Below are 21767 nucleotides of genomic sequence, written 5' to 3' on the forward strand. Positions count from 1 at the left end.
CATCCCTATCTACTCATCCCTCATTAGACCAATCATCAAGTATAATGCCCCATTTAGCATGTACCTCACCAGACACCTTCAACAGCTGGAGAGGCCACAGAGGTACCTCGGAAAGAGGATCCTAGGCCTTAAATACATGTCCTACTTGGACAGACTCAAGAAACTTAAGCTATTCTCAGTCACTTATCATCTGCTTAGAGGTGATCTCTGCTTGACTTACAAAGCTATGTCTGACCCAGCCCAACTAGAAATGCTACACCTAAAGAAATCCCAATCCCCCCACACCACATGCTCCAGAGATCTCAACCTCATTACCACAATCGACAGAACATGCTGGAGGGACAGGTTCATCACCCAGAGACTGCCCATACTTTAGAATAAGCTTCCTATCCATGTCAAGCAGAGCACCTTGCTGGCCCTCTTCAAAAGAAATCTTGACAAGTGGATGGGTAGCAGAAAATTCACCCCAGGGATCTCTCCAGTCGCTCTACTGGATACAAGCACTGGAAACTAACATCGGGTGGCACAACACCAGGGCAATTTCTATGGGCTAAGCATGTAAAGGCTCTAGGGCCATTAGCCTAGTACACACCTATGAACCTATGTATCTGTCCAGATGGGTCTACTTCACGTTGTTGCAAGCTGACAATATTGAGTCTGATATTGTCGGCACGACAATATCGAAAGTGAAGAACATCGTGCAAGTAAACGGAAATCTTCGCAAGGGTAGATTTCCATTTACCTCAATGTAGTGCAGTCTCGGAGTTGGTATATTTAAGTAGGGGGGTGTGGAGGGTACAGGGGGCTTGCCACCCTGCCTACGCCATTTAGTTTTTTTTTTAATTTGCTTTTTTGTTACATTATTCGATGTTTTACTTAATCGATCAATAAAGTTTGACCTTTATTGATTCGATTAAGTAAATTTTGATAACGTGATATAGATGTGTCCAGATGGGAACACTTCACATAATCGAATTACTGAAATCTCGAATGTCATATGGTCGAGACCATATGATCGAGATTTCAGTAAATCGAAGATGTGTAGTGTGTAAAAATAAGAGTTTACTTACCTTAATACATTGCGTGCACACAGAGGCAAGGATTCTTGTATGCTCTGTGTGTACGTAATGTTTTTTTTTTTGCGGTGTTGACAGGAAATGAGAAATCTCCCATTTTGCGCTTCCACATACAGCACAAGACGGGTGATTTTCCATTTCCCCACTGTAGTGCGATCTTGGAGTTGGTATATTTAAGTAAGGGGGGTGTGGGGGTGCAAAAGCAAAGTTTGTCTTTTTTTTTTTTTTTTTTTGGTTTCGCTTCAGAAGTTCGAGTTTACGAAACTCAATCTTTTGCTTACGGTTATTTGCAGTTCGAGATTTTGTAAATTCGAGCTTCTGAAGTGAATCCGTCCAGATACATGCAACAACTTGAATGCCCACAGAGATACCTTACTAAAAGGGTACAAGGCCTAAACAGTATGTCCTACATTGACCGACTGAAAGCCCTGTCACTATACTCTATATTCTACTGATAGCTCAAAACGTAATCTGTGTCTGGAATACAAGGCATCCTCTGACCCATTACTGATGGATTTACTGCACAGCATTAAATCAAATGGCATCAGAAATATTCAGTCTAGGGATCTAATTGTCTTCTGAAACATCAACGGAGTGATTTGGAAGGACAGATATATCTCACCGAAGATACCTCAGCTCTGGAGCAGACTCCATATCCACATAAAATGATGTTTTTCCTTGTTTTTGGAGTGATTGTTATGTTTCTTCTCATCATGCACAACCATATATACTAGATTAAGAACTACCTGCAGGCTACAGCTTCTTGGTAAATAATTGTTCAGATATAAGCCGCTCATCTGTATCATAACTTCTCTAGGAACATGATGGGACTGAATATTGCCTTAAACGGGTTGACTGTTTTAGAAAAATGTAATCATTCAGACGTCCAAATATCATTTTATAGGAAGCAAAGTCAAAGAAGAACACAGTAACTAGCATTTAAAGGCTTAGAATGAGAGATTATCGTCTTATCACTGTATAAAGTTAAAAAGGCAATCATGACTTCATTCAAAAACAACTTGGGCTGCCAAAAAAACAAAACAAAACAAAAAAAAACGGACAATAGTGGGTGGTGTATAGCTTTAATTTGCAAAGCTGAGAGACTGTATTCAGTAGTTTCTAGAGATGTAACAAGGAAGATGTGAGAGCTTTCCACGGTCTCTCAGACTAAGGTAAAGGTTGGAGGGGCGATGATTCCTTATATTCATTTGCAAGAGATTTTAATAATGTGCTGTCTCCTACTCTAGGCAAAGTTACAGCAGTGCAGCAATGTTTAGCAATGAACAGAGAAATAAATAGAGAACCAAAAAGGATTTTACCTTGTTAGATTCATGACTTTCTTATTAACAGATTTGGTACAATGTCTGGCCAGAACAGTCAAAATTCTAAACCTTTTGTTGAGCTTTGCTAAACTCACTGAAGTCTATTAAGCATTTTTGTATACCTCAAGTTCACACCCATACCTCTTTATAGCAGTCAAAACTTTTTGGATCTATCTTCCGTAACTAAGTGATATACCATCTAATAATAGGCATTATTAGAAAGGGCAAGGGATTATTAACAAAAGGACACTAAGATTATTAGTCTAAGATGTCCTCCAGTGGAGAAATTAATCTTTGCCACTTATTATTCATATTTTCATATTTATGTTCTTATTTTCATAAGCAAGAGACCTACATTTTCTTGAGGTGCATTGTATGAAACACCAGTGTGGAAGACAGGAGAATTCACTGAAAATGTTGGTTTATCTCACATTATACTGGAAATATTGCTTGTTGCTTGTTGGTAATTATGAAAATAAGCAATATTTCCATATGTACTTAATACTTCAAAAAAACAAGTGACTTACACACTGCCACATGGCATTCAGTGAAACTTAGATGTTGCTGAAGAAAATAGTATTTCATATTTACAGTCTAAGTCGCACATCTTGAGAGATGTCTAGTATTACTTGTTTTGCTTATGATGTAATTAAGTATGTTTTCATATTTCTGTAAATATCTCAATAAACATTCACTTATATCAGAATTTCTTGTCATGTGAAAGAGTATGTCTGGTTAACAAAAATGTTCTAATAGGTAGGTGGTTGTTAGCGGAGCAATTCTATGATCAACACCAACTGACCATGTCTAGACTGTATAGTTTTCAGGATATGAAAATTTGTTTGTAAAAGTTTAGAAAAAAGATAATTTGGGATTTCTACACTTTATAATATATTACAGAATTTATTGAAAGATTGAATACAGTGACTATTATCACTGTAAAGAATATTTCTTGCTGATAGCATTGATATTTGTATAGTTTTAATAGCTTTTATTATTCACAAAATATTTGCAGTCGTTTATCTGATGCTTTTTAAGTTTATTTTTCAGAAAATGCTCTGGAAGGCATGATGTGTGAGGGCCGCTAATGTGTGACATTCCACACCACTTAGGTGTTAATGAGATAATGCTTCTAGACACTCAAAGGTTGTCTTGGTCAAGGAGTTATTTTGCTGCTGACTGCTAAAACAAGCTAAGACAAGAACCTAACTTAAGAGAATGGATAATACATTATTTTTCAGATTTTATTTTATTTATGTATTTATTTATATTTTGTTGACTGTGTTAATCCCAGGTGAGACCCAAAGTGGCATTCATAATGACAAGGGGAACGTTGGCCAGGATTCCATGGAATTTGCCCCACTCTTTTCAATAAGTGCCATTGTATCTTTTACATCTACCTGAGCTACTAATTTGGGCAAAGTGGTAAGTGAATATTTTGCCATGAATATCTCAGTTCATGCAAAATGGGAGATGTCTGAACTGATGCTGTGTCATGGAGGGACAGGGATACAGCATAATTTGTTTAAACTATTACAGGCTAGTGCTTCTAAAGCTGAAAATCCCATTGCATAGTTAGAAAAACATCTTTAGAAAAGCACTCAGTGTACTAATTCAGGAATGCTTTCTCAGATTAATCATTTTAGGAGGGAGTGTAAATCCATACAGTACTCTAGAATTCATTCCAAATGAGAAAGGAGTAGAGTATTTAATTGAGCATTTTATTTCAAATCATCACATCTAAAACCATTAACTGCAAATAAATATTTCATATGGAGGTTAGTGAAAATAAAAAACAATAAAAAATAACAACAACCAAATATACTCCACAGGAACTGAAAAATAAAATAAGACAAAGCCTTTGAACAGAAACAAAAATAAAAATGTTTATTAAGCACTTTCATTGTCCATTTATAGACTTCATCAGAATAAATATTTTTGCTGAAGAAAATCTCTAAATACCAATAAACATACCATATGATTCAGCTATCAAATTACAGGACCATGAAACATAATACAAAATACCATTAGATATTTGCGTTTATATCATGTTATCGAAAGATGAAAATAGCGAACGCTATTTCACTGGACCTAAAATATCTAAACCACATAATATCGAACATTCAGAACAGTGAATTTTTCCCTAAGGAAAAAATTCGCTATTCTGAAACACATACACACAACACAAGCACACCTGAAAAACATCAATACACACACACATACACTTATAATCCTACAACTAACCCTACACCAAACTATACATACATTACTACCTATCCACTTACCTTAACCCAAACCCCAACCCTAAGGTCCATCACTATCGCACACTCACCTAACCCGCGCCCTAACCCTAACTCACTTAACCCACCCCTAAACCTAATTCACCTAACCTGCGCCCTAACCTTAACTCACCTAACCCGTGCCCTAACCCTAAATCACCTAACCCGCGCCCTAATCCTAACAACCACACAATCGCACACTTACCTGAACCTGACCCGTAAATCTCCACCACAGTGCTGAAAATAGCGAAGCCACAGAACTGGCCAACCGAATTCTTTCCCTAGGAAAGAATTCAGTGTTCTGCAGCTTCGCTATTTTTAGCATTCAATTAAAATGGGTCGATATTAGAACATTCAAAGTTTTAAAACTGTTCTGATATAGACCTAGATATTTAAAAACATATACAATTAACTAAATTACACAGTTTTTAACTTGGGAAAAAAATATTTTGTGTGTATCTATAAGTAGGTGTCCAAGGAACTCTAGGAAAGGTTATCTGCATAAGACTGCTTTTGACAAAGATTACTCCATGAGCCAAAAGACCAGTCACCAGCACCTTCTAACTGTAATTGCACAGATTTTAATATGTTGTTGTCCTGTTGTCTGGGTCATTGTGAAAATTGTTTCTAGATCAGTCCACTTACCGCATTGACAAATGTAAATAGATAAATGTGATGAAACATCAGCCTCCTCAAGTAAAGATGTACGAAAGCAAGTTTTGATGAATATTAGACTGCTTTCTTTCAGTCAGGCCTGCAGTGGACAGGCTTGATTCAGAACCCATATATAGGTGGACTCTGTGACTTACTGCTGCTGTTCTCATGCTTGTCACACACAAGTAGTTTCTATTTCTTATGACTGCAAATCATTTCTCTTAGGTTCATAGGAGGTTCACAAGAGGTTACTAGGCTAATGGCCCTAGGGCCTTTACAAGCCTAGCCATGTAATAACCCGAGTACCATTATTGACCATAGGTAGGTGGTTGTTAGCGGAGCAATTCTATGATCAACACCAACTGACCCTGTCCTGAGGGACATAGGTGCTAACCCTAGGGTGAAATTACAGTCACCCATCCAGTTGTCTAGGTTGAGCTTGAATAGGGTCATTGAGGAGCTCTGCTCCACATGCATTGGGAGCTTATTCCATAGTAACTTGTTTAACATCTTTTCTTCTTCTGTGGTTGCTCTCAGTGTTTCATTGGAGTATGTATAAAAGCTTGTTTAGTCCTCTCAATGCTTGACTCTTTAGAGAAACCCCTACTGCAGCAGTTAGAAGATGCCCTACTAACAGATGTGCACTGTGTTCAATGTTACCTTTAACTAAATTTAAGACTAGATGTTATGAGGTAATAAAACACAATAGTGTTTGAAGTTTGACTAATTATTTTTTTTCCTCTTTTATTACAGGAAGTGATTGAAGCTATTGCTGAAAGCGCTTTTAAAGTATCCCAGTATCCTGTTGTCCTGTCATTTGAGAACCATGTTGACTCGTAAGTCAAGCATTTATATTAAGTGTAATTTGTGATTGGAATGTAATCTTTAAGAACAATTGTATATTACTGACCACGTTTACATTTTGCATATAATTTATGTCCTTTGCATGGTTCATATTTACCTTATTTTTTTATTTTTTGTTTTAATTTTCATAGTGGAAAACTATATTAAAGGTCACTTCTGAACTGGAAATATACAACTGAATTACTGAAGTTTTAAGAAAGGAAAGATCTCTGCTTCACAGTTGCAGGATCAGGGGTTCAGTTCTTAAATTTGATGACTGCCTGTGTGTAGTTGAACATTACTCCTATGTCTGTGTGGCTTTTCTGTGGACACTGATTTCCTCTCACCTCCCAAGAAACATGCTGGTTAACTGTCTGTGCTAAACTGCCTGCATATTTGTATTTTTTTATTTTCAATTACTCTTATGGCATAGGTCATGGCTGAAGAGTGTCTGCTCTGCAGCCCATTTACCTGGTTAGCAAATGATAGAAATTAAAAATAAATAAAAGATACATAAGTGCATAAACCATGCTCATGAATAAGTTATGCTGTGATTTAGTCATATCTGCTGGGATATATAGTTATCAGCATAACACCCACCAACACATAGCTTGTTGTTCTTATACAGTAACAGAAATAATTACTGTAGTGAAAAGGCAGTGCATAGTTAAGATTTGTACTTTCTTTCAAAATAATGTGCCATATGCACAAGTAGCTAATAGATTTAATAATATTTTTTGTTTGTGTAGGTATGCATGCAATTATTTAGTCAGTCGTTTAGTTTTTACTTCTGTTTTGGGTCCCAGCCTCATCTGATCTTCAGATGTATTGTCCTGTTTATTTATTAAGTGCTCTGGTGGGGTGATCTATTCATAACCCTTAGCCATGTTCTAGGCCAAAAGTAAACAAGAAGAAATGTATAAAAGATAGTCATTTGGTCAATGTGTTTTCCTGACATGGCAGGATGGTTGAACATTCTTTCATAAGATTGTTCATTAGCAACTTTTTTACTGTTGTATGACCATGTTTTTTATATGTTTAAGCAGCACAGAGTGTGAGAGATGCAAAAATTGTATTTCAGTGGGTGGTAAGATATCCCTACTTCTTCCACTGTTGGATGATCTTGAAGTTGGTATAGTTAAGTAGCAGAGGGTACTGCCTGTGCGGGGGAGGCTTGCCCAGCTGCATAATGCAGTTTTTAAGTATTTTGTTTGATGATTTTGTTGTTCAGCAGGAAATTATTTTGACTTATTGGCCTTAAATGCAGAATACAACACTACAAATCTGCACAGCATAGTGCAGGGCAAATCAAATCAGGCTTACAAACAATCCCCAAACTAGGCAAAATTGGGGGGGCACTGCACTTCTGAATGTGTTATTCTTCAAATGACACATAGGCCCCATCATCTTGAGTTGGTGGTAGTTCAGGTGGATGCAAAAGATCCTGCAACACTTATTGAAAACAGTAGGGGAAATTCCCCAATGCCTTGACCAAACTTGCCCTAGTAGTATAAATACCACCTCAGGTCTCCCATAAAAAGAGGCCACTAGCCTAGATGGACTAACCCAGACAAGAAAGAAATAAAAAATCAAATCAATTAAAACCTTCTTAAGATGATTCAAAGTGAACGAAACATACTAAGTGAGCATTGATTTAATTAAAACTCAAATTTTCTTATAAAAATAATTTGGCATATTGATATTTGTGTGTCTAGCACTGAGTTGCATCAAGTTTGAAATTAGTTGGTAGTATTGTAATTTAAATGGAAAATGTGCATGTTGGTTAATTAATTTATTAGTTACATTTGTCAGCTTGAAAATCTTAAAACCATTAAAGTGCAGGAAGTCAACATATATCATGGACAACTTTGAAAATGTATGAGATAGCACATGATATGATTTGGAGAAGCGCAAACTGAGACTGTGAAATTAATTGTGTGTGCACCCTGAATAGTAGTTTGACACAATATTAAATTTAAAGCTTGTTTAAAAATCAGTTTAATACAAATTGTATGTTAACTCTGTCTTCAGAGATTGAATGACTGCGTGACATACATCAGTAATACAAACAGAGATACACAAGTATCTTCATAGTGAACAGAAAACATAATCATAATTGATATAACTAGTGTATAAGCTTCATAGGGCTGCAACGGACTAACAAAGAACAAGTATCAGATAAACAGACTGTATTTCCTACTCTCATTTCTCATTTTTTATCCTCTCCCACCTTCCCCCTCCTATTCTAAGTTCTCTCCTCCTCTTTCTATCCATACACAGCACTCATGTCTTGATTCAGTCAGTATATGTATTGTATGCTTTCTATCCATTGCAGTTAATTAATAGTCCAACGTTATTTATATTATACTGTTCTTATCAACTGTAGTCAGTCACTGTTAAATTTTACTGGAGCTTTTCTCCTTGGAACTCCACTGGAAAGGGGTCTTGCATGCTCCAACTGGATTATCCTGGTAAAGAAAAATAACTAAATAAGTTGATTGAGCATTAGTAAAGACAATGTATTGCAGGTAATCTTTAAATTGGTATATAGCTGTCTGAGCACAGATTCATTAACAGATAATAAGGTAGCAGCTCACAACATAGTGACAGTCTCCTGGCAATTCTGTTGTACTACTGATACTTCTTTTTAAGATATCCGAAAGGCCTTCTTTTCAAAGGGTATCATAAAGCATGACTTTTGTTGAATAGTTTGCTAACATATACTATAAAGCAAGATTCTTAGTATTTATTCCTTCTTTTGTGGCTTTCTACTAAACTATCTGATATAACTTCTAAATATTGGGTTTGTATTGTGTGAACCAACAGTAGCAACCAAAGTGAGGTACTTTGGAGTGTATTGGGGTTTATGTGCAAAACAAGTTGAATTAAGGATAGTTGCTGATTAAACTGCAGCCCCATGAGACCATTAAGGGCTAAGAAATGGTGTGTTATGCAGTGATGTCTTATGGAAATTCTAGTTGCTCTGCTGTAAGCCAGTTTGATTGTACAGGCTAGTTCATAGGTTCATAGGTTCATAGGTTCATACTAGGCTATCTGCCCTAGGGCATTTATAAGCCTAGCCAGAATGTGTTTGGCTTTCACCACCCATTTTAAATAAATTTTGCTATGCCCTTTTTTTGAGGTTAGTATACTGTGCCTCTGTCTAACAGTGACACAGAAGTCATACCCGGGGTAAACCTACGATCTCCCATCCACTCATCAAAATTCCTCTTGAAGAGAGTCAATGAGGGACTCTGCCTAACCTGGACTGGGATTTTATTCCAGAGTGAAGGGAGCCTCTGGGTTATGAATCTGTCCCTCCAGCATGTCCTATTTATTTCAGTGCTGAGGTTCAAGTCTCTCGAGCATGTAGCTCGATAGGATTTGGATTTTCTGAGGTGCAGCATGTCCATTAATTCCGGGTTGGACATGGCTTTATATGTCAGGCACAGATCACCTCTGAACAGGCGGTATGCCACTGAGTAGAGCTGGAGTTTCTTTAACCGGGCAGCATATGGCATCTGTTTGAGCCCTTTGATCCTCTTGGTGAGGTACTTTTGGGGTCTTTCCAGTTGCTGCAGGTGTCTGGTATGGTACATCCCAAAAGGGCATTGTACTCAATTATGGGCCTGATGAGGGATGAGTAAAGAGGCACGATGACCTCCCCTGATCTAGATGTGAATCCCTTCATGATTAGGTGGGCTATATAAAATGTTTTTCTAACCACTTTGGCCACGTGGTTGTCAAATGAGAGATTGCTATCAACTTGGGTCCCCAGGTCCCTAATTACTTCTTCTGTACTTAATGGATTGCCACCTATGTGGTAATTTGTGGGCACTTTGTTTTTGCCAAAGGGGATGACTATACACTTTTTGGCGTTTAGCTTGAGGCCATGGCTCTGGCACCAGTTGTCTGTTTCTATGAGGCCCTTTTAGAGGATGCTTGTGTCGACTGGAGAGTCGATTATGGCGCCCAGTTTGCAGTCATCTGCAAACTTGGTCAGCCACAGTCCTTCCGTGTTGGCCTGTACCTCCGAGAAATATATACTGAACAAGAGAGGTCCCAGGACTGAGCCTTGTGGGACGGCACTTGTAACTGGTTTGGAGTCTGACATGGCTCCAGCAATTCTAACCATGTGGGTTCTGTCCTTGAGCCAGTTTGCAACCCATCTAGTGACATAGGGGTTTATATTTAAGCTGGTGAGCTTATCTATAATGCCCGAGTGGGGTATTGTATCGAAGGCTTTTGCGAGGTCCAGGTAGGCTGTGTGGACCACCTTCCCCTTGTCAATGGCCTTGGTGACTGTTTCAAAGAAATCAACCAGGTTTAAGAGGCAGGATCTGCCCTTAACAAAGCCGAACTGGGTAGAATCCAGTGTCTGTAGGTCCCCAATATCTTTATTTATGAGGTCCATTATTATCCTTTCCATAGCTTTGCAGACCAAGCTAGTCAGGCTTATGGGGCGATAGTTTCCAGGATCCGTTGAGGCACCACCTTTGTGGAGAGGGACCACAGTTGCTGTACGCCACTCTTTGGGTACATATCCTGTAGTAAGGCTGAGATTGAACAGTAGTTTTATGTTTGGGTTTAGCTCTTCTTGGAGTTCATGTAGGACGCAGCCCGGGACACCGTCTGGTCCCATTGATGCTGTGTTTTTTGCTTTGGAGAGGGCGGCTCTTACCTGAGCATCCGAGATGTCAGGGGGGCAGCACTCTGCTGGAATAGATATTTGCCCTTTTGGTGGGGAGGGGGGGGAGAAGTTTGCGCTGAACCTGTCAGCTAGGATGTTGGCAATGTCTGTGGGTTCGGTGTATTTTTTGTCATTTTGGACTAATTCTGGGCATATCTGGGAATTGCCACCCAGGTTCCTAACATAACTAAAGAAAGCCTTGTGATTATCCTTAGTGTCCTGTGCAATTTTTCTCTCGAAGCTGGCCTTAGACGATTTTATGAGTGCCCGTAGTTTTTTGCTAATACTGATCAGAGATGCTTTCCCTTTTTGGAATTTTGCTCTATCATTTAGTAGCTTCCTCATTCTATTGTATAGCTTGTTTATGGCTGGGGTCCACCAGACAGGACGTCTGCCTTTGGAGGATTGGGTCTTGGTTTTATTTGGGATTGCATGATCCATGCATTCCTGAAGGTGTTCATAGAATGCGTTTATAAAGGATTCTGCGGTCTGGGCCGTATTTTCCACAGGCCCGGGGGCTTTGAAGGATTCCACCTCAGTTTTGAGGAGTGTGAAATTTGCTTTAGAGAAGTTTTTCACTGTGGTTTTCTGGGCAAGGGGTGGTGTCGGGATGTGAACATCCAGTGAGATTAGTTTATGGTCTGATCTTACCAGTGAGGGATACACTTCTGGTCTGGAGCATAGAGTCCCCATGTTGGTGATGATCAGATCCAGTATGTTTTCCCCTCTTGTGGGAGTGGTAACAAGTTGTTCCATAGCATTTGAGTTTATAAATTCTAGGAACCTTTGGGCTAGGGTGTTGGAGCTAGAGTAATGCTCCCAGTCTATGTTTGGGTAGTTGAAGTCGCCCAATATAATGGTGTTTGGAGAGACCTTCATATTTTCCAGTGTTCTCATGAAGGCCGAGTGGGGTTCCTGGGTTAGAGAGGGTGGTCTGTAGCAGGCTATAAACTGGAAGGCAGTTTTACTCACTGTTAGTTGCACATGGATAGTCTCTGATGCTTCGTGCTGTGCCACCAACCTGGAGGTGTGGGTATCTTTGATGAATATTGATACTCCCCCTCCTTTTGTGGGTCGGTCCAAGTTTTGGGGCCGAAAAGCATGGTATGAGGTATAACCTGGTAGTGCTGGGGTGCTCTCGGGAGCCTTGAACCAGGTTTCTGTTACTGCACAGATATCGGTTTTCTCCATGCTTAAGAGAGTTTCGAGTGCGTGCATCTTGAGGTTTAGACTTTTGGCGTTGAGTAGCATTACTCTTAGTTTCTTATCCCTTGTGATACCTATGGAGGTGGGTTTGTCTTTTGAGCCTTGCCTAAAAAAGGCACTATGGGGGTAGCAAGAGCCTTTGCCAATATCCGAAAGCCCAGGGGTGACAGGTGCAGGCCGTCCCTAGCGAAGCATCGTGGCTTGTCGAGCATGTCATCCCAGGCTGACAGGCATTGGATCCCCTTTGAATGACACCAATAATTAAGCCAATTGTTGAAATTGATCATCTTGTCTTCATATTGTGGCATCATTCTTGGTGAGGGTAAGATGCTACTCAAAGTCAGGGTCATACCGGCCTGGGCCACATGCTCAGAGAGCTCCTCTATGTCTCTTTTCATGTAGTCCAGGGAGGTACGTCTCAGGTCATTCACACCAGCATGGACAATGACTGAGTCATATTTGTACTTGCCTTGGAGTGACCTGAGTGCTTGTGTTATGTGGCAGATCCTAGCGCCCGACAGGCAGCTCACCGTGACCTTCTCCTTGTTCAGCCTGGTGAGCAGGACGTCAGTGTGCCTGATGATAGAGTCACCTATTACAAGTTTATCAGGTGTGTTGTTTAGCCTTAAGGGCTGTGACTGTTCGGCACACTGGCTTTGTGAGCTATGTGTTGCACGTGTTTTGTTTTGGGGTAGCGGTTGCTTGGGTGTCTGCTTTGGAGGTCTCTGCTGCTTAGGCAGATTTTTATTTAGAACCTCCGAGTATGTTTTTGTGTGTTTATGTGTTTGGTCTGCTGTCGTGGTAGGTCTATGTGCAACTGGAATTGTACTGAGTGTGGTTTCCTTCTCCTCCTGACTGGTTACGCCAGTACTGAGTTGAGAGAGCTTAGCCTCCAGTTTGGCTATATGTATGCATCTCTCACATGTGTTGGAATTTATTGGGAGGAGGAGAGGGTTGTCTGTGTACATGAGGCAGTTGTAACATTGCCTCAAGATTCCCAGATTCACCAGCTGGACCGGAGAGAAGATTGACAGCTGACCTTTGGACATGCTAGAATAGTATTGGGAATTCCTTTATAATTGAAAAAAAAGGGCCAATGGGGAACAAGGTACTCGAGAGGACTTTGTGAGAGTGTAGTGCTTTTAATTTTTTAGTGCTGACTTATATAATTGCTTTAGTGAGCAGGTGCCTTTAGTGAGCAAGTGCCAGGTGACTTAAATGCAATGTGTTACAGGTAACTTAAATGCAAAAATGACAAACAGTAACTTTCTTTTAAGTGAAACAAGGAAATGAGTACAGTAAGCAATGCAGATATCACTAGGGATCCACAGAAGCGCTGAAAAGCCGCGGTTTAGGTGGTATTAGCGTTTCAGGGAAATAAGCAAACAAACAACACGCATACAAACAGAGCTAGATTCAGCAGGCCTGGATCTAGTCTATGCTACAGCAAACAAGGTATACCAATTTCAGTAAGAAACAGTTGAAATATGCAGGCACTATAAGCCTTTAACCAGAAATTCCCAGCTCAGAAGGGCAGAGTCCAGCCTCTCCTCCCACAAGAGTGCAGACCACGAACCTTCTTAATGTAAAATAACTGGCCTGAAGCCCAAGTGCTTAAACCAGAACTAATACACTTTTAGAATAACAGACACTGAGCCCTCAATCAGCAGTTCCCAACTTAGAAGGATGTAAGCCACCTGTCCTGCCACAACAGTGCTGGCCACAAACCTTCCTAATGTAAAACAACTGGTCTGAAGCCCAAGTGCTTAATCCAAAAGACTTAGAATGATAGTTACACTTTAATCAAGTTACTACCAAGCAGTAATAAATACAATTGAATACTTAGAAGAATGCCTGGATTAGTGCTTAAGTTATACAAACAAAGCTAGATTCAGCAGGCCTGGATCTAGTCTACGCTACAGCAAACAAGGTGTACCAATTTCAGTAAGAAGCAGTTCAAATATGCAGGCACTATAAGCCTTTAACCAGAAATTCCCAGCTCAGAAGGGCAGAGTTCAGCCTCTCTAGTGAAGACTGAAAACTAGTTAGAAGATGAGATTAATATAAATATGGCGTGAGATGGTGTCTGTTAGGAGTAGACTGAGGCTGCTGGAAAAAAATGGCTTAGATCTATCCATTCTACCTACAAATTGGTAAGTTTTGGATATTCTATATTTTGGACTGTAATTAATTATCAATGATGAGACTGACAATTATGTTAAGATTACTTTCTCAGTTGGTGAACAAAGAGATTAAAAATAAACCCATCTTTACATGGAATAAAAGTACTGGAATATTCGGTGGATGGAATAACAATGTTAGAAAGACCGTGATTTCAATTCTTGGTTGGGAGGACCATAGTGTTGGGTTTGGTAATATTAAGACACCATCCTCCCTCATCTTTAAGAGTTAACTACTGAATTAAAACAGTTTGACATTTCCTGTGGTCATTTTATTATGACCAAGAAAGATTGTAGAGTCGTCTTTACATTGGACCAGATCAGAGGCTTTATGAAAACTTTGCAGTTAGTTTTTTTTTTTTCTATTTTTGTTCAGCACTTGAAGAAGTCAGTTTTCTATGGAAAGAGTTCATCTCTTTGCATAAAGTAGTGTTATAGAAGCAAGATTCATGCATATATTCAAGGTTTCAAATGTTTTCTGATGGACTGGTTTGTCACCAGTGTTTGTGATGAATGTAGGCTAACAGATAATTTAATAATGAATCAATCATACCCCAGTGTAAGGATAGGGCAGTATTCATAATCTCAGTTTATGCCCCACACCAGGGTTGTGATGGCAAGGAAAAGACTGCACTCTGGCAACAGGCAGCTGCAGGACCTAGTAGATAAAGCAGGACAACATGAGTTGCTGTGAAAATGTGGACCTGAATGCTCTTGTTGGGAAAGACAGAAAAGAATATGAGGAATGTCTAGGTCTACCTAGCTGGGCAACAGGAATAAATAAGTCATTCTAGACTAGGCTTCTGTCTGGCAAATGGCTTGAAGGTGGCCAATATATGGTTCGCCAAGAGAGAGAGACAGTCACAAGATCACATACAAGAGTAGTCAACAGAGGCATACCTGTCTCATCTGGCACCTGGAGCATTCCTCTTTATGGTGCCCCTCAGCAACTGAGCAGAAAAACTAAAAAAGGGTTGTGGTATCTGATGGGTGTTGATCCTGCCTTCCAGGTCTTGTGACTGTCTTTACCTCCTACCCCTGCTCTTCTACAGCTAAGGGGCAATTCCAAAAAAAAAAAAAAAAAAAAAAAAAAACAAACATCCATCACCTGGTGATCCTGAATTGCAGGATCTAATCATATCCCAATTTCTGTGTCATGCACCAAACTCTCCTTCCTGAGATGATTGAAAAAACCTTCTAATTTAAACTGTAGCAGTCTACTTACTTAATTCACTTAACAGCCAGTATTGAACTGATGGCTGATTGTGTCCCATTGCCCCTTTGCTCCACCCTAGCTATGCTATTGCTGGTCAATATACAACTCAGGAAGATTTCCTCCTAATAAGGAAAGAGCATTGGGATAGAATCAGATAATGCAACGTCATCTCCAGCAAAACAGTCAGCCTACAGCATACACCACATATGGCCATAATAAGCTACAAGTAGTGGTCACAGAAGGCTCTAAGGTCAGCAGAAGACCTGAAAACTGACAGGAGCAAAAGCAGAAGAGTTTAAGGAAATAGCCAGGCTCTAGCATGTCGGGAAGAGGAGGAAATAGATGGGAGTTGCAGAATAATAGTAGTTTCTCAAAACAGGAAGTGTGAAGACTATAGAACAGATTTACAACACAGCTAGGTATGGAAATAAGGTACATAAGGAGAGTTGATGATGGAATTGCAGAAGTCCAGGAAGTTATCAAAACAAAGAACGAATACAGAAAAAAAAGTGGGAACTAGAAAAAAAGTACCACACTGAGAAGGAATTCTGGTTGGTAACAAACAGGCTAAGAGAACAGTTACAATTCTATTTATTTATTTACTTATTTACTTATTTTTTATTCTTTGCTGACAGGGTTAGTCCCACTAGGCTGGTGGCGTCTTTTCAAGGGAGACCCTAGGTAGTAGTTACGCCACTACAGGAAATTTGGCCAGGGCATCGGGGATCTTCCTGTAATCTTTTGGATGGATGCTGTCATTTTTCTAGCACCGAAGGTGAGTGTGTTACCTGTTGCGTCACTGACACTGCTCAATAGCAAAGAGCAAGGCATCAGAGGCACTTTAGAAGCCTCTAGAAGATGACTCAGCAGATGGCACAAAAAACATTATCAGGTTTCTATGCTAAGACAGAAAACTAAGGAAGGTAGCCATCTGACACCATTCATAATGGATGCCAGCAGCAACCTGCTCACCACTCCACAAGATATCAAAGGCAGATGGAAGGAGTACTTCCAGCAGCTTCTGAATGAAGAAAACCCCACAGAAACTACTGCTACCTCAGACACAGCCTATGGTGAGAGAAGAAGGAGAGCCCAGAAGTAAGACCAGCACTAAGGAAAATGAAGTCAGGGAAGGCAGCAGGCACAGATGAGACTATGAACAGATATGATCAAGATGTGGGGTGAAATAGGGGAGAAATGGCTCCTAAGGGTACTCATAACACTATGGAGAGAAAAGTGTATCCATGATGCCTGGACGATAAACATACTGCTGCAAGTATACAAGAGCAAAGAGGACATTCACAACTGTGTGCCATATACAGGTATCAAAGTCCTATCACACTACATGAAATACATAGATCTGTAAAAAGTAAGATGGAAGATGAGAAATTCAGATTCAGGTCAGAATGGAGTACAACTGACCTGATGTTCGCAGTGGGACAGATAATGCAGAAGCAGTTGAGGAAAGAGTCCGACTAGGCATTTCTAGTCTTGGAAAAGACATATGACAAGGTCCTAGGAAAGCTGATTTTGAGCTATCCTACTGTGGTTCAAAGTCCCAGAAACATTGGTAGAAGTATTGCAGACGATGTACTAGGACCCAATACCACAAGTGCAAACAGTATTCGGGCTCACAAAGGGGTTCCCAGTGCGAGCCGGGGCTCATCAAGGTTCAAGCTCTGAGCCCACTGCTGCTTGTACTTGTGATGGACTACATTAGCAAAGTGGTTGGATGGGACAGATCAACAAAGCTGCTGTATTCAGATGATAGGCATTACAAGCAGACTCTGAACAGGTAAAAGAAACTCCAGAGGCACACCACGACAATCAGAGCTGACCTGGTGAAAATCAGTTTTAATCAAAGAACACAATAAAATGGCCAGTAAGTGCTTTCACGTTTCTCTGAAGGCTTCTTCAGACTTATACCAATACTCCTATTGTTACATATTCTTATATACAGCTCTAATTAGCTTGCACCATTCACAAGCCTCCTCATTACATCCTTACTCAATGTAATAATTAACAATAAATCAAGCTACCTCTGCTTAAAATACTTACAGTGCTGATAGATGTGATGCATCCTTATACAGAAACACATAAAACTACTTATAAAAAAGACATAAAACTACCTATGAAAACACATATAAAAAGCCTGTGCATACAATAAAAATACATACAAAAATAAATAAATAAAACATAACATCTATAATACCTAAAAAGTAGACATTTCATAAAATTAATTCATCATTTAGTCTAAAACCATATTCATTCTAACTAATTAATACTCATTATGTCTATAAGGTGTCTATATCAAAATATCGAAAGTTTACTTACCAGAACACCTAAACGCCGACCCATATTCCGTGAACTGCAAATACACCGAACACCCTAAACTGTGAATTTAAAAACTCGAAATGTCATAGTTGTCCCATCCCACTGCCCGCTACATACTACCTACACAAACAAACTAAATAAACCACATACATACACTAAACAAAACCCTATTTCTAACCCTAAACTAAACCCTAAACTAAACCCTACTTCTAACCCTACACTAAATCTTTCATATGCCACCAAGTATGCACTTAACTTAACCCGCACCCTAACCCTAAGGTCCGTAACTATCACACACTTGCCTTAAAAAGCTATACCCAAACAAACTAAATAATCCACACACATACACTTAATAAAAACCCTGCTTCTAACCCTACACTAAATTTAACATACATTACCATCTATGCACTTACCTTAACCCGCACTTTAACCCTAAGGTCCATAACTATCACACATTTACCTTACAGAGCTATACCACAGAAGAGCCAACCATGACGAATCAATGTTTTGAATTTCACGCTACAGGACGATTTATGTTTTTGCAGTTCGATGAAGATGTGTTGGCGTTTAGGTGTTCTGGTAAGTAAACTTTCGATATTTTGATATAGACCCGTCTATAAGACTTTATTGTCATAAATTCCTACTAAAAACATCATTCTACTATCACATTTACTAATCAATTGTATAAGACTTCATGTTTGTGCATAACAACTTGTGCTTTTAATGAATAAATAAATAAATACCAGTCTACTACAAAGAGTAACTAATGGGTAAGGGGCTATCTTTCAAAAAGGGTTTCAGCGAAACCCTATCATTCAGGCCATGCAATCTATCTGCTTGTAGTCTAAGAATCCATCTAGCTTCCTGTTTCTCAGTATGGTTCCTGATGTCACCTAACCTCACTGTTTTATATATTAGTTCCATCACCGTGAACCAAAACGTGTGTGTGGTGTCTGCATGCATTACATGTCTTGCAAGAGCATTACTTTCATCTTCTTTACTGATAGCATAGATGTGTTCCCTAACACGCTCTCTTAAAGTCCTATTGGTTTTACCAACATAAAAGGAGCAGCATTTCTGACATACAGCTAGATATATGAGATCACTTGTCTTACAATCTGCATATATCTTGAAAGAAAATTCTTGACCTGTGTCTGGGTGAATAAATTCCTTGCATCCAGACATAAAACTACAATGATTGCATGATCTGCAGGGAAATGTTCCTATCTTGATGGATCTAACCCTTTCCCTTCTAGTCTTCTCGTAACATAGTAACCTCTTCAGTGACTGGGTATTCTTGTATGTAAGGTTCGGTGTATCCCCTGCTGCTTCTCTAACTTTATTATCTAACGTGAGTATGTGCCAATTATTCTGAATAATTTCCTTGATCTTATTATTGTTGTTCATGTATGGTAACATTATTGATGTTACCAGTACCTCTGGTTCCACTAGTCTCTATATCTGGTCTACCCCTATTCCTCTTAACATATGGTTTACCTATGGTGTCCCTTTTGGTTACATTCTCATCATAAATGTTGTCAGTCTCATAACTATGGTACCCTCTCTCTTTAAAATCATTCTCTAAACTATCTAACCTAAGCTGAAACACTGAATCTTCACTGGTCAGTCTGGAGACCTGACCTTTAACTATATTCCGATAGATGTGTGGAGGATGCATGCTTGTACAATGTAATAATGCATTCTTCCTACAGGTCTTCCTAAACATTTCTGTCTGTATTCCTTCATCTTGCTTATGTACTAACACATCTAAAACTTCTGTCTCATTCTTGGACCAATTCCCTGTGAAGAAGAGGAAAGTGTAGTACCATTATCTACTCAAACCCCCTGAGGCTGTCCTCATCACCCCTCCAAATAAAAAAAAAACATCATCAATAAAACATTTATAGTACTTGATCTGGGTAGTATATTGTGTGTTCTGCATCACATAGGTGTCCTCCCAATACGTGAAACAAACATTGAGTAAGGATGTAATGAGGAGGCTTGTGATTGGTGCAAGTTAATTAGAGCTGTATATAAGAATATGTAACAATAGGAGTATTGGTATAAGTCTGAAGAAGCATTCAGAGAAACGTGAAAGCACTTACTGGCCATTTTATTGTGTTCTTTGATTAAAACTGATTTTCACCAGGTCGGATCCAATTGTCGTGGTGTGCCTCTGGAGTTTCTTTTACTGGATTTGCTGTTTTGCTTATCAGGGGCAATTTATCCAGAGCAGTGTTCTTTTTGTTAGATTCTGAACAGGAACTTCAGCAAAAGATAAGAACATGGAATGTAAAACTGAAGGCACATAAAACTGCAGTGTCAGCAAATGGGAGAAATCTGAAGAAGCTGAAAATTGAGACAGAAGGGAAAACCATTTCAAGTATTGTGGAGCAGTGTTTGAGGACAGGGAAGTCTGAATGAAGAAGCCATCTGACACAGAGATTCAGGGGTAGTGTGTAATAGAAAATTACCAAAGAAACATTGGTGCAACCAATACTTTTGTATGGTACACTAACCTTGGCAGTGATCGCACAGCATTTAAAGAAGACAGAAGTAATGTAGATAAAGTGCCTGAGATGGGTGGTAGTATGCACACTGTGGCACAACAAAAAAAAAATAGTGCCATCAGAGCAGAAGCCAAATACCTCTGAATGCAGAGAAGGTCAAACAGAATAGATTACGGTGACTCAGGTAATGTGCAAGAAAGCAGAAGATGATTTGGTGAAGAAGATTTGAGAGCGACAGTGAGAAAGCAAGAGGAAATGAATGTGTCAGCAAAGACACTGGATGATTGCATGTACAGACCTGTGGTACTCAGACTTGATTACTGATGATAATAGGATAGTGGCATTGAATCAGCAGAGGTGGTGACAGTTGACACATCATCCTGACACCATGTACAAAAATGGGAAAAACATGGAACATTGATGATGAAAGCCTGATCTCACAGGATACAACATGTTACTCGCCCCTTTTTTTTGTAAGCTTATCTTAGGTACACATGGACCTTCATCTGCATTACACTATAAACATCAGAGAAACTGGAGACGCACTTTGCAAACTTAGTTACTGTATGGAGGCAGATCATAACTAAACAACAAGAATCTTTTTTGCAACCCCTGAGCAAAACATAATAAACTGAATTAATGGACCAAATAAAGCAGACTCAGGCAGTGGAACAGCTTTAGCCAATGTTTACTGTGTCATTGAATTAGTTCACACATGCATACACACTGCAAGCTTACACAAACAGACACGCACAAGTCACACATGCACACACACATGCATGCTTACACAAACACACACACACATGCAGACAGACAAATACACACTTGTATGTGCGCACATACAAACACACACACACACACACACACACACACACACACACACACACACACACACACACACACACACACACACACTTATTTATTAACTTTCATTTACTGTGAAAGTCTGACTGGGTAGGTAACCAGTTTTTAGTAGAGGCCCAAAGAGAAAAGCTCTATAGTGATACAAAGGAAGATAGCCATTGCAATACAACTAAAACATTCAAACAATTATTTAGAAGATATGAAATAATATTTACAGGCAGAATACACAGATTACTACATAGAATAAAAAATAATTAATATTTGAAAAGTCTACATATTATAGTTTTTTTTTGTAGTGCATTTCCAAGGTGAAGAAATTTGGAATATTTACCTTTGAATGACTGAAGGGGAAGAATTGCACTGGCTGTTTAGAGATTAGCAGATATTTAGTAAGTGTTGTACTGTAGACATCATTAGAGAAAAAGCAGTACTGTGGTTAGAGTTGTAGCAGTAGGTAGTATGAGAGAAGGTGAGTTGTGAGATGAAGGAAGTGAGTGATTAGTCTTGGTTGTAAGAGGAAGGTGAGTTGTGGATGAAGGAAGTGAGTGATTAGTCTTGGTTGTAAGAGGAAGGTGAGTTGTGGATGAAGGAAG

The 21767-nt window shown here is 39.3% G+C and overlaps 1 protein-coding gene across 1 annotated transcript in view; it reads left to right on the forward strand.

Moving 5' to 3' along the window:
* LOC122803768 (1-phosphatidylinositol 4,5-bisphosphate phosphodiesterase beta-2-like) overlaps positions 1-21767 on the forward strand; it is an 805974-nt gene that overhangs the window by 104825 nt on the left and 679382 nt on the right. The window contains exon 4 of the mRNA XM_044073456.1: positions 6085-6167. Coding sequence (XP_043929391.1) covers positions 6085-6167 — 83 coding nt within the window. The remainder of the gene's footprint in view (positions 1-6084; positions 6168-21767) is intronic.

The sequence above is a fragment of the Protopterus annectens genome, chromosome 6.part0 (assembly GCF_019279795.1).
Source record: "Protopterus annectens isolate FY-2018-M chromosome 6.part0, PAN1.0, whole genome shotgun sequence".
Taxonomy (NCBI): domain Eukaryota; kingdom Metazoa; phylum Chordata; order Ceratodontiformes; family Protopteridae; genus Protopterus; species Protopterus annectens.